The sequence below is a fragment of the Gouania willdenowi genome, chromosome 5 (assembly GCF_900634775.1).
Source record: "Gouania willdenowi chromosome 5, fGouWil2.1, whole genome shotgun sequence".
NCBI lineage: Eukaryota > Metazoa > Chordata > Actinopteri > Blenniiformes > Gobiesocidae > Gouania > Gouania willdenowi.
This window is the reverse complement of record NC_041048.1, coordinates 18,473,593-18,487,065: the sequence shown is the minus strand read 5'-3', so window position 1 is coordinate 18,487,065 and position 13,473 is coordinate 18,473,593. Positions and strand designations below refer to the sequence as shown.

The following is a 13,473-nucleotide window of genomic DNA, read 5'->3' as shown; positions in this document are numbered from 1 at the left end:
ATGAATAAATGATGCCACTGATGGCAAAACGCAGCATTGCCTATTCTAAACATTTTAACTAAATTATAACTTACAAACGATCTGTATCTTTATAATGAGAGTCAACCAAACAGCCCTATCCACACAGGAGTGTCCAACATCAGGTCTACAGACTGTTGTGAAGGTCACTTAGAAATTATTAAAATTGGGAATTGGATTCATATTATATATTTTAAATCAAAACGATAAAAATCAGATCTTTAAAATGTGTCAAATTACTATAACTCCCTAATACAAACAGATATAATTATACGTTTATTGTTAAATCTTTAAAAAAAAAAAGGTTAATCAGTAAAATGTAATGGATGCAACTGTATAATATGCTGCCTATTACATGGGTAATTAAATATTTATTGGCAAAACAAGTAAGTTAACTACTTTTTAAAAAATAAAATTGTCTATTGATTTTTAGACCCAATTATTTCCCAATGAAAGGGACACCCCTGGTCTAATATGACCCCAGTGGAGGATATATATATGAGTATTTGCATATGCAAATGTAGCATTTTATTGTACAAATGAAATCATAAGAAACGTTATATGTCCTGGAGAAAGCACCATGATTTAAACATTGTCATAATTCACATACAGTATGTGCCTCACAACAATGTATTATTTCATGATCGCTGCCAAGTCTTTCTATGCATCAGGAGTAAACTATAGAAAAGATCATTCTGAATAAATATCCTGTTCGAATTTCAATCACACAAAAACCTTTAATTAGGAAATTAATCAAACATCATTGCAGCCAATGAATCATTGTATGTGCTCTTGCTCACCTGTTAAACCAGCAACCAAACGGGCTGGTTATTAACAGCATTGTGTGTGTATATAAAGGAATAAATACATGTCCATGTTTGGATACAGGGGTTATGGGCAGTGGCCAGGTAATGTTGTAGGTATTGGATTCGAGCAGAGATAGACTACTGTGTCACATGTGCAGCATGACAAAAACAATCCTTAAACCGAAACCTAAGGTAAAATGAAGACTTTAAATAGAGAGAGACTTCAGAGAATGTTTTTTGTTTAAACAAATACGTAATAGGCCATGAAAATATGGTGTATCAATGTGTTTATTGAAGAAACATTCAGAAAATATTGTTACCACAATAAATGGCAAAACATATTTACAAAAGCAACAGAATATTAAATGTAGACATCAACTCATAACTTAGCCTTATTGAACTTGATATTCAAATTCTGTAAGTGATCTGCGCTCTGATCGGTACCACTACTCTTACTGCAGCATCACAACACGGGAGAAGACACCTGGAGGCTCTTTGCCGTCACCCAGTGCGGCGCGAAAGCCTTCCTGCTGTCGAGCCCTGGCGAGCTTTGCAAGTGAGAGGAACGATCGAGGTTCTGTGATGGCCAGATCACAGATCACACGGCGGTTTAGCTGAACACTGCTCTGTAAGGACAGCAAAAGCTAAGTTAGCAGCAGCTTAATGTGAGTGGAGATACTGTATACTGCAATGTGCCTTTAACTAACCGTTGCCAGGTTGTGCATGAGGACAGGATACTTCATCCCGTGCTCTCGTGTGGCCGCTGCAATACGCGAGATCCAAAGCTGAAGTAACAGAAGCATACGCAGAATTAAAAACACAAATAAAGAAGGGTTTATGAGATATTAATGTTTACATTACTGTCACATTTTTCTGTGAGAAGATGATCCATTACTGTGAAGCTCAGAAAGTAGTTTGTTGACTGAAAGTACTCACTGTAGTTAATAAGGCCAACATGGAGGTGTCAGATTTCTTCATTTAAAAAATGGGGCAATACACATTCATGAACACAAAATATAAAAATGTTCAAGATTATACTAATAGTTAATTTCCAGTAACATCTGTGCAGTCTGCAGTGGTTTCACATACTTTGACGTACAGTACATTATAAACACTGCTGCAGAAGATTGGAGCCTTGTCATGAAAACCTAAAAAACAGATCCATGTGGATTCCTGATAACAAACTGCTAAATTTGGTACCAGTCTCTTTAACGTCCGACTAGATCTTACCGTCCTCATGTTGCGTTTCTTGAGTTTACGACCTTTCGTGGCGTAGACAAAAGCCCTTCGTACAGCCCGCATGGCCAAGCGGTAACAGCGGTTCTTCCTACCTCTGAAATGCTGAACAGAGACGACAGGACAATGAGCTGATCATGAGAACATCAAACACACCCAAGACCCTGAGGGACAATCCCTGGGAGCCTAAACATCTCCTCACACTGAGATAAACTCATTATAGGGTTGGGCTTGGGGTCAATTACATGTACGTCTTCAATTATCCGTGTTCAATTACTACGTAATAACTAAATTATGAATAAGGTGACCAGCATTTTTTTCAAATGACAATTAAAATAAATTTTCCACTGAAAGTTAATTACGATTATGTTCTCAAACTCAATTAATCACCATTACTGAGCCTTTAATAAATTACCCCATAAAACGTATCCTTCTTCTTCTGTTAGCTTTCTGTTAGCATCTCTTATTATGATAATGGCTCAGTTTTGACCCAGGTCTTAAATCAGATGTAAAATACACTAAAATATAATATCCATCATCCACTTTGTTTCTTATCTCTTGGTTACCTTGTTAGGCTTCCTCATCCATGAAAAATATTGGTATTAATATATTTGGTCTGTGCGCCTGAGCCGTTTTTCTGTCAGTATACCCCTCAATTTCAATTTATTAAATAAAAATTAAAACAAAAAACACAAAAATTATACTCAAGGGAACTGAAATTTAGAGGGAAAACTTAATATGAAACATAATTCAATGATGAACTATGTATAAAGCATAGAACTGTAACACAATTCCCCAGGTTTGCGTTTAATGAAATTATAGGGGTTTTTTTTAAATAGAATTTTCATACCAATTGCAATTACAAAGTCAATTATCGGAACTCAATTACAATTCATTTATGATTACAACAGCAACAGATGTGCAATTACAGTTATAATAACGCCATAATTGTAATGAATTGTCAATTACGCAATTACAATCATAATTGACACCAACCCTGACTCATTACGTTCAGGGGTAACATTGGCCTCAGAATAATGTCACTTTTAAAGAGGAAATGGGCTATTGTAACAAAATTGTACAGTAACCAACCGTATATAACTAACACACACACTCTCACACACACACACGCGCACACAAACACGCACACGCACACGCACACACACACACGTACCAAAATCAACAAAGTTTAAGTTTTCCACATTACATCATTGTGCTGTCACTCTGGGTCCTGGTTATGGGACCTGGTGCTCCAGCAGGAATTAGTCGGAGTCTTACCCGTGCATGTTTGACGATTTCTTGGACTTTCCAGAACCGGTCAGTTCCTCGGTTTCTGATCCAACACGGCAGAGTGAGGAACACCATGTCTACCTCGACCTTTGCTGACTTTTTCTTCTCCTCCTTCTTCTTCTTCTTCCTCTCCTCCTGCTGCTGTTATAGCCTCGCGTTGGACTGAGGGAAACATTGGGGTGCGCTCGATTTGTAACCCGGGGCTTCCCGTACAAATAACTGCTCACAGGTGAGCGCGAATTAAAGCAGAATGAAAAAAGAATATAACACAGTTATATGTGTAATAACAACATTGCTTTGTTATGGTACTTTGCTAACGACATAAATACAATATGTAGCGATTATTTGCATTATCGGGTCATCTAAACACTAGTAGCAATGTGACAAATTATGAAAACCGAAGCTATGTTTAATGAACTCTGGGATGTGACGGTGACTAAACCGAGCGCCACTCGCCGCGGTGCCTGCTGGGATAACTGGTGGAGGTCAGACGTCAAGGAAATCTCCGTCATGTCGGTGTCAGCGCTGTCGTCCTTGAGCCGCTGCGGGCTTGTGGCGCTCCGTTCCCCGGCAGGACTGGTGGTACGTTCACGGTCCTCTCACCGAATACGGTCGACTCTTTGTCCGGGTCTGTCAACATCCTGGAGCCCGTCTTTGAACACACAGGCTGGGCTGTTGACCCGTCAGGGCTCCGTCTATAGTCTGGAATCGGGGCTCTATCAGCAGTGATTTAACAGTGTTTTGTCAGATAAAATATAGTCAGGTGTTGTTCTGTGTATGATGTGACTGCTTCACCTTTGCTTAAAGTCTGATTATGTTCCTAGAGTTGCTCAAAGTGCGCCATAGACAATGTAAACACTGACAACAGTGTCAACAAAGTCAACTTTCATTAGAGCCACACAACCAGTGTTTGTTTGTGACACGATCAACATTTATCAGGTGTTTTTTGCTTATAACTCTTGTTGATTTGCAGTTTTTCTAAGCACGAGTTTTTACTGTAGGATGATTTACACCATCACATACTGATAGCACATTATGGCTAGGACATAACATTCTATACTTCCAGCAAGTTCATTTTGTCTTCTTTGAAATAATATGTTAAAGTTTCATTTATTCACACAAACTTTTTTCAGGAATTTTACTTTGATCTCCTACTGATTGCTTTGATTCCTTGTGAAATAACTCGTTTAATTAAAAAAAAAAAAAAAGCATATTCCCTAGAAGACAAAAAATGTAATTAATGAAACCATAACGATTTTATTACATTGTATATGTTTTCTTACATTCATCACATTTATATGTGCACGTTTGGCACTTTAATGCTTCTAATCTACCTTTTATCACTAAAATTGCATTCAACACCTTTACAAAATGCCCATCCATCCATCCATCCATCTTCTTCCGCTTAGCCGTGTCCGGGTCGCGGGGTCAGCATCCTCAGTAGGGAGGCCCAGACTTCCCTCTCCCCGGCCACTTCCTCCAGCTCTTCTGGGGGGACCCCAAGACGTTCCCAGGCCAGCCGAGAGACAGTCTCTCCAGCGTGTCCTGGGTCTTCCCCAGGGCCTCCTTCCGGAGGGACGTGCCCTGAACGCCTCACTAGGGAGGCGTTCAGGGGGCATCCTAATTAGGTGCCCGAGCCACCTCATCTGGCTCTTCTCAATGCGGAGGAGCAGCGACTCTACTTTGAGCCCCTCCCGAATGACTGAGCTTCTCACCCTATCTCTAAGGGAGAGCCCAGCCACCCTACGGGGGAAACTCATTTCGGCCGCTTGTACCCGCGATCTTGTTCTTTCGGTCATGACCCAAAGCTCATGACCATAGGTGAGGGTTGGAACGTAGACCGACCTGTAAATCGAGAGCTTCGCTTTTTGGCTCAGCTCCCTTTTTACAATGACGGACTGGTGCAGACTCCGCATCACTGCAGGCGCCGCACCAATCCGCCTGTCGATCTCTCGCTCCATCCTTCCCTCACTCGTGAACAAGACCCCGAGGTACTTGAACTCCTCCACCTGGGGCAGAACCTCATCTCCAACCCGGAGAAGGCACTCCACCTTTTTCCGGCCGAGAACCATGGACTCGGATTTGGAGGTGCTGATTCTCATTCCGGCCGCTTCACACTCGCCTGCGAACCGATCCAGTGAGAGTTGAAGGTCACGGTATGTTGGAGCCAACAGGACCACATCATCTCCAAAAAGCAGTGATGCAATACTGAGGCCCCCGAACCGGACCCCCTCAACGCTCTGACTGCGCCTAGAAATTCTGTCCATAAAAGTTATGAACAGAATCGGTGACAAAGGGCAACCCTGGCGGAGTCCAACCCTCACCGGAAACGATTTCGACTTACTGCCCGGCAATGCGGACCAGACTCTGACTCCGGTCATACAGGGAATGAACAGCTCCTATCAGGAGGTTCGATACCCCATACTCCCGGAGGACCCCCACAGGAATCCCAGAGAGACACGGTCAAATGCCTTTTCCAGGTCCACAAAACACATGTGGACTGGTTGGGCAAATTCCCATGACCCCTCAAGGACCCTGCTGAGGGTGTAGAGCTGGTCCACAGTTCCACGGCCAGGACGAAAACCATATTGCTCCTCCTGAATCCGAGGTTCAACTATCCGGCGGACCGTCCTCTCCAGTACCCCTGAATAGACCTTACCGGGGAGGCTGAGGAGTGTGATCCCTCTATAGTTGGAACACACCCTCCGGTCGCCCTTCTTAAAAAGCGGGACCGGAGCTTTAAAAAGCTCCTCGGTGGCAGGGCTCCAGGGGTGGATAAGATCCGCCCGGAGTTCCTCAAGGCCCTGGATGTTGTGGGGTTGTCATGGCTGACACGACTCTGCAACATCGCGTGGACATCGGGGGCAGTGCCTCTGGATTGGCAGACCGGGGTGGTGGTCCCCTTTACAAAATGCACAAATCAAAACATTTTAGTTGACTTGTTTTTTTGGAAAATATGTTTTTATGTTGGATAATATACAAGAAATTAGGAATCAAAAAAACAATGCAGCAATCACGGAAACAACCATTAGTGGACTCGTAAAATATGACAGAAATTTACAGTAAAAAGCACTTTGATCAGAGGGTGGGTTCCTGCACAATATTCTCCAGATCCAGGCAAAAGGGGTAACAATATGCTGTGGAGGGATATAATCAACATATCAAAAAAACAACGAAGGGTACGTTACAACTATCGAAACAAAAGCATATCGGACCAGTCGTACCCCTGAAGTGCTGGACTTCTGTGAATGTCTTTCTAACTTTACTGAAGTCACTGCTGGGCAAATGTTCTTATATTATATTGTTTGTATCCTCAAGTTATAAGAGCATTACCACAGCTAACGGGGATCGTAATAAAACAAAATGTCACATCAGCTAGCTAGCTGAACCTACAACTGACCCAAGGCTAATAAGATAGGTAGTGGCTATCCGTACGGTTACTGTATCAATATATCGACATTCTATTTGTACTCAGTGCCCCTTATTGGCCAGTTTAGGTCACGTGACTAAGACTAAACCTAAACCTAACCCTAAAACGCTATGTACGTGTACTTTAGTAAACATACTAATAGCACTAGGGGTGTCCCGATCCGATATTGATATTGGTCCGATATCAGCCTGGAAACGAATTTCGGATTCAAATTTCCGATTTTTAAATTTTTAGAAAAATTTGTATTTATTTTATTCAGTTGTAGAATACAATACTGTTAATTGTGTGTACTTTGTTTTGTCAGTCAGTCACAAAAATTCACTGATAAAGGCTTGTCTGTTTTTGGTTCTAATGTTATAACACTGTGTTGTGCGTGGTAATGAAACCAATTATTGAAAGTCTGTTGTGTTTTTGTTTTTGTCTCCTCATCCCTGTGGGCAGGCGGCGCGCTGTGCTCAGACAGCAGCAGCTCCTGCAGCTCAACCTAGGATAAAGAAGTTTCAGATTTACAGATGGGACCCCGACACTCCAGGAGACAAACCTCGAATGCAGACGTTTGAGGTTGACCTCAATGCGTACGTGTTTCTCATTTCTCCCACAGTCTGAAAACAGTCATGTTGCAAACAAGGAAAATAATCCACTAATTTGACTAATTATTTTTCTTTTGAATAAGAATTTTTTTTTCAACTCTTCTTCATCCAGCTGTGGCCCCATGGTTCTTGATGCTCTTATTAAGATCAAAAATGAGATGGACCCTACGCTGACATTTCGTCGCTCCTGCAGAGAAGGTTTGTAACTTGGGCCGGATCAGGTTCATTAGACACTCAAGAGGAAATTGGTATAAAATCAACACTAATATGATACTTTGCAAAAGCACACATTTATATTAAGTTTTTTTTTTTTTTTACTCCTTTAAGACAAATATAATGCAGTGTTATGTCCGTGTAGTCTAAGAACAGGTTTTAAAGAAAATGATTGTAAGCAGTAAAATGCATGGGAATCAAATCGAGCCTCATTCTCCCCTAAAACACCTAAAAAGATGGCACCGGGAATCCAAATGACCATCCAAAAAAATAGTTTAAAGTTGTTCCTTTAGGTTCATTCAATCAACATTGTTTGTCCTGATGTGTATGTATTAGGGATGTACCCAAATGAAAATCCTTGGCCAAAACCGAAACACCAAAAGAAGTAATTATGCAAATGATAAGTCCCATTGCATTTATGGCTCTGGGTGTGTACTAACCTCACTAATATTAATGTTAATGATTTAAAGAATAAATCAATTAAAAATCTGACAATATTTATTTAGCATTGACATTTCCAACAATGCATACGGTAATATGAAATGAAAAAAAGAAAATGTTTAACTAGTTACGGTGAGAAAAGTGGGCAACACTTTACTTGAAGTTTTATACATAAGGCTGACGTTACGCTGTCGTTACGCTGTCATTAGCATGCATAAGGTTTCATGAAGACTGTCATTAAGTGTCATTTGCTAATTTGCTTATTTTCAAACTTTATTCAAAATTTTAAAACAGTACAGAACAAATCGTGCAATAACAACCGCCAGTGGGGTACAAACATACAGAAGAACAACTTCAGAGTAAAATATTCTACAAAAATATTGAAGAGAACACAAAAATCAAAAGTTTTTTCATATTCATATTAGTGGAGTGTTTAATGTTTTCATATACTGTATTGTTTGACTTCATTTTCAAAAATAGAAAACGGTGGTTTCTGTTCTGTGTTTCAACATTTGTGAATATGCCAGTTAGCTAAAAGTATAGTCGTTTGCTAAATTATGACGCCTTTGAAGCTATGTTGGCATTTTATGGGTTAGGTGGAGGGATCTAGTGGGGTTAGGGTAACGAACGACACTTAATGACAGCCTTCATGACACCTTATTCATGCTAATGACAGGTGTCATGTCATAATAATGACAGCGTAATGTCAGACGTAAAGTGTTACCATAAAGTGTGTCGGCCGAGTCGTAAACCTGTCTCTTATTCTGTGGTATTGAATACAAGGTGTCAACAGTCAACACTGTTTCTTTTCAGGTATTTGTGGTTCCTGTGCGATGAACATCAACGGTGGGAACACACTCGCCTGTCTCAACAGGATCGACACCAACACTAGCAAGTCAACAAAGATTTACCCTCTGCCACACATGTATGTGGTCAAAGACCTGGTTCCTGTGAGTAGACCACCCATCAGAAAGTACGACATAACATCCAAGGAACTGGATGACACGTAACTAAGCATTAAAACTTCAGATTGAAATGCTTTTTCACCATTGACAGTTTACGACTCCATCACAGCAGGGACCACAAAAACGTGATTGTATCTGTTTCGAGGGCCACATGATCAACATTCTTGTCAGCATTTAGAATAATGACCAGATAATCAGAACAATAACACACGGGGGGAGAAGGGTTTAGTCTTCTGTCATTTTGTGGCTTTTTGTTGTTGATTTGTGATTTTTTTGGGGTCATGTTATGTTTTTTTTGTTGTTTTCTGTATTTTCCTGTCATTTTGTGTCATTTTTTTAAACAATTTGTGTGTCTTTGAAGCTATTCTGTAATGTGTTGTTTTGTGTGTAATTGTGTTTAAGTGGTTGTTGTGTCTGTCTTTGTTGTCATTTTATGTGTTTTTTGGAATTTGTGTGTGTTTTTGTGTACTTTGTGCATTTTTCTGCTGATTTGTGTGTTATTTTGTGTATTATGTTGGGCTTCGTATTCCTTCCAAATTCTTGAATTACAATTTTTTGGGGTTTTGCTTTGGGGGCCACAAAAAATTAGACTGAGGGCCACATGTGGCCCCCGGACCACCTGTTGCCCATGTATGGTCTACGGGAACGGAAATACAAAGAGTGCCTTTGATTTGAATGTCATAAATGTAAAATGTGTGGTTTTCTTGACCATCATATTGTTTTTGCAGGACATGAGTAACTTCTACGCTCAGTACAAGTCCATCGAGCCGTACCTGAAGAAAAAGGACGAGTCCCAGGAAGGAAAGGAGCAGTATCTGCAGACAGTGGAGGACAGACAGAAGCTGGTGATTTATTTAAATCCTGTGATACTGTAAAAGTGTTTATATGGTTTTTGAGCGGAGCGTTACAGGAAGGTGTTTTCACTGTCTTAGGACGGCCTGTATGAGTGCATCCTGTGTGCCTGCTGCAGTACCAGCTGCCCGAGTTATTGGTGGAACGGGGACAAATACCTTGGACCTGCTGTGCTCATGCAGGTATGGGTTCAACTCACTAAGGGTTGTGATAGTAGGTGTAGAAGGAAATAATAATAATAATCTTAAACATTGTGTTTTCTCTATCCGAATGAATTCACTGTGGTTAACACAAAACAGCACCTGATGTCACATGACGATGATGATGATTTCACCCTGTGATGTCTCAGGCTTATCGTTGGATGATTGACTCTAGGGATGAGTTCACGGAGGAGCGTCTGTCCAAGCTGCAGGATCCTTTCTCCCTCTACCGCTGCCACACCATCATGAACTGCACAAAGAGTTGTCCAAAGGTAAAAATCTCTGCTTCCAGCCACATTGGCCCTCATTTATCAACCTTGCATAAAAACGGGTGCAAATTTAAAGAAGCATAGGGCAGGATTTGAGAAAAAATAAACATTCATTTTAAGTTTTTTTTAATGCTAATGGGTGACGAAGCGCTCTAAACCAAAGAGAATGAGTCCACACATACAGTATTTCTACCTATTGCCTTGAAAAGATTGTGTGATACATTTTGTACTTCTTTTCGGAGCCTGAATTTCAAATGATGATGTCAAATGATGCTGGTGCATGTTCACGCCGGCTTGGATAGCCGTCCCAATAACCCAGAAATAAAAAAGAATGAGAAAAAGAGGGCATGGAGATAAGCACAGTGGACTAAACTACTCTGTTTGGTTCCACAGACATATGCAGAGGCATGTGGACAGGTTTTGCAGTAAACAGTCAATGAAGGAAGAGTAAATAAATATCCGTGTCACAGTTGGAGGGCGGCTCGGGACATATTTTGTCGTCCGAGTCCGACCCAACAGTGAAAAACTCATTTTTTTCTCAAAGAAATGATATAATGTATGTACGTTTGCTTTATTGGTAAACACCAATTTTATTAACAAACAACTGTTAATGTCAACATCAGATCAGCTTACGGTATTAAAACAAAAAACAGGGGCGCAGTGCATTCACGAGACCCATCGGATCTATTTACATAATCCATGTATCAACGATAAATCCATGTTATTGTGCAGTAAAAGGAATGTTTCAACGGTGTATTCCTTTATAATTGTCCTCTGCGCCATTCTACATCCACCACGGATCAGCTGTGGCTGCAGCAGGAAAGGAAGAATTCTGCAGCCAAACGACACGATGTGACCGAACACCAGTTCTAAATATCTGTCCACTCCAAACCCGACCCGTCCGATGCTGTCGGGTCCCGTCAGGGTTCGATCGGGTATCCATCCTCTATCCACAGTATCAGCTGTGCTCCGTGATAAACAAACAGTTGATCCTGTGTTGGCTTGTCTGATGGCTGCAGTTACACTAACCACCGTGGTGTCACTATGGAGTCTGATTTCTAGATCCTGCCCTATGCTCCTTTAAGTGCACATGTGATTGTAAGACAGGATTACCGTGTGATTCATGAAACATTCATATTTGAGCAACCCGGCGGCTGAATTTGATCGTCTTTAACTTGTTACACCCTCCTGTTTTGGAGGCCCCGCCCACTGAGGTCAAACAAGAAAAGAAGCTTTTCCAAGATGAAAATCTGCATCCTCATATCAGGGGTGGAGCAAAACAAACGTGCTTTTTGACAGTTTGAAAACTGGAATGAATGAAGCACATTTGAACACTTTGTGGAAGAGGATCAGCTACTGAGCAGGTGACGTCTGCCCCCCTGTGTGCACTGTAGGCAACTTCACAATAGAGATCCTTGAGACACACGGATATGACATTTATATTGACCTAACACTAACCCTAAGCCTTTAGGCAATAAATATCACATTAAAAGAAATTGTAGATCAAAATGCTTTAAAGAAAAGCCTTAAAAATGAATAAATGTTGTCCAATGTCTGTGTTTTTTATGCCTTCAGCCAATTTCACCTATAATTCATCACATTACTGATTACTGCAGCGCATTTGTGAACGTTGTAGGAACTATTTACTTTTAAAACAAAGAATGAGGTCCTATTTCCTCCGTACAGCCCCCAGTGATGTGCTGTATAGATGCTGCATCCCGTGTGCATGCACTAGATGAACCTATGAGTTTATTAGCGGTTTATACGGTATTCCATGGAAGGACAACCAAAAAAGGTGTTCTCAGTAATAACGTGTGCTTTTTTTTTTAATTAATTTATTTTTTTATTGTTTAATTTGTTTTATTAATTCATTTCAATCTGTTCTGAATGTGTGTCTGCTTATGCTTAAATGACAGCTGAAGCTTGTTTAATTCTTTATTTTCAGACCCCACACACTCAGATATGCGTACACGAGCTCAGACCGGACGTGAGATCTGATGGTAGCATACGCAAACGTCAGAATTGATAAATACCAAAGCTTGCGTGACTATGGTCGAACGCACGTCATGCGCTCAGATCTGAACGTATGAACAGTGGATAAATGAGGGCCAATGTGTCCTGATATCAGTACGAGGATGAACTCACTATTAGACCATTTTTACTCTGAGAAGGGGTTCGTTTTTTGGGGGGGGGTTTTATCCTATTTTGAAAAAAGTTTCTCCTTGCAGGGTCTGAACCCAGGCAAAGCCATTGCTGAGATCAAGAAGATGATGGCTACGTACAAGGAGAAGAAGGCAGCTGCTGTCTGAGACATTCTACTGTCCCATGTTTAAGTTGTATATTGATCATAATCAAAGAGCTTTGAAAGGTCTGATAAACAAGGACACTTGACTGCTCACTGCCTATCAGCTCTGAGTAATGAATGTGCATGTGTGCCCTTGTCCGGTATGAGGAATCTTTGTCGAAAAACTTGCAAACATTTTGAATGCAAGTAAGTGTGGCTTTTTTTTTTTTTTCCAGCTCATAAAACACTCAGTTAAACTATAGTTGAAGCGTTTGTGTGTGTAAACCATTTAACAGATCCATGCCGCAGCTGCAAACACACGCACACTATTTCAAAATAAAGTTTTGAAACGCCTGCACCTGTTGTCCCTGCTCATTATTAGATGTTAAGGTCCATCATACACTCACTGTGTTAATTTTTTTATGTCATGGTAGTGCTGAGTCAGAGAATGGATGACACAGATGATAGGGATGCTGGGTTGAGGGTTGGAGTTTTGAATCTAGACTGCTTCCTTCTGATTTGCTAAGATCCCAAATACGAAGCACTCAACTGGATGTGCACACAAATAGATTTCACGCACTGTTTATTCACCTGATGCAGGTCATTTACTAAAGAGTGCCTGCGAAGATGACAACGTGCGTGATGAGATTTTACGGGTGTTATTGGAAGAGGTGAATAAACATTGTTAAATTCTGCAAACAAATGTGAACATAAGCACAGGAGAAACAATATGAGATGATCAATGCTGTGGGGAAAACACGAAGAACAGAAAATAAAGTCACGTAAATGTGGACAGAGGAAAAAATAGCTATTAAGAAATGCCCAAATTGAATATTTTTTTTTTCTGAAATACAGCTTTCTTATTTATCAGTCTTTATC

The 13,473-nt window shown here is 40.7% G+C and overlaps 2 protein-coding genes across 2 annotated transcripts; one reads left to right on the top strand and one right to left on the bottom strand.

The window, feature by feature from the left end:
* Positions 1 to 1,094: 1,094 nt before the first annotated feature.
* Positions 1,095 to 3,555, bottom strand: mrpl20 (mitochondrial ribosomal protein L20). The gene is made up of 4 exons (XM_028447259.1): positions 3,339 to 3,555; positions 2,055 to 2,165; positions 1,532 to 1,609; positions 1,095 to 1,450 (listed from the first exon to the last, which is right to left on the bottom strand). The coding sequence occupies exons 1-4, from the start codon at positions 3,423 to 3,425 to the stop codon at positions 1,277 to 1,279; spliced, it is 450 nt and encodes a 149-aa protein (XP_028303060.1). The 5' UTR covers positions 3,426 to 3,555; the 3' UTR covers positions 1,095 to 1,276.
* Positions 3,556 to 3,783: 228 nt separating this feature from the next.
* On the top strand, positions 3,784 to 12,952 carry sdhb (succinate dehydrogenase complex, subunit B, iron sulfur (Ip)). The gene is made up of 8 exons (XM_028448065.1): positions 3,784 to 3,932; positions 7,222 to 7,355; positions 7,483 to 7,568; positions 8,838 to 8,974; positions 9,718 to 9,834; positions 9,922 to 10,023; positions 10,191 to 10,313; positions 12,539 to 12,952. Exons 1-8 carry the CDS (start codon positions 3,861 to 3,863, stop codon positions 12,617 to 12,619), a joined length of 852 nt encoding a protein of 283 aa, XP_028303866.1. The 5' UTR covers positions 3,784 to 3,860; the 3' UTR covers positions 12,620 to 12,952.
* The last annotated feature ends 521 nt before the right edge of the window (positions 12,953 to 13,473 follow it).

Excerpts from the sequence above, each read along its gene's own strand:
- mrpl20 (XM_028447259.1), bottom strand. The coding sequence starts at position 3,425 with ATGGTGTTCCTCACTCTGCCGTGTTGGATCAGAAACCGAGGAACTGAC. Across the intron at positions 2,166-3,338 it reads AAATCGTCAAACATGCACGG|CATTTCAGAGGTAGGAAGAA; the intron begins GTAAGACTCCGA and ends GTCTCTGTTCAG. Across the intron at positions 1,610-2,054 it reads AGAAACGCAACATGAGGACG|CTTTGGATCTCGCGTATTGC; the intron begins GTAAGATCTAGT and ends CTGTTACTTCAG.
- sdhb (XM_028448065.1), top strand. The coding sequence starts at position 3,861 with ATGTCGGTGTCAGCGCTGTCGTCCTTGAGCCGCTGCGGGCTTGTGGCG. Across the intron at positions 8,975-9,717 it reads TGGTCAAAGACCTGGTTCCT|GACATGAGTAACTTCTACGC; the intron begins GTGAGTAGACCA and ends TTGTTTTTGCAG. Across the intron at positions 10,314-12,538 it reads GCACAAAGAGTTGTCCAAAG|GGTCTGAACCCAGGCAAAGC; the intron begins GTAAAAATCTCT and ends TTCTCCTTGCAG.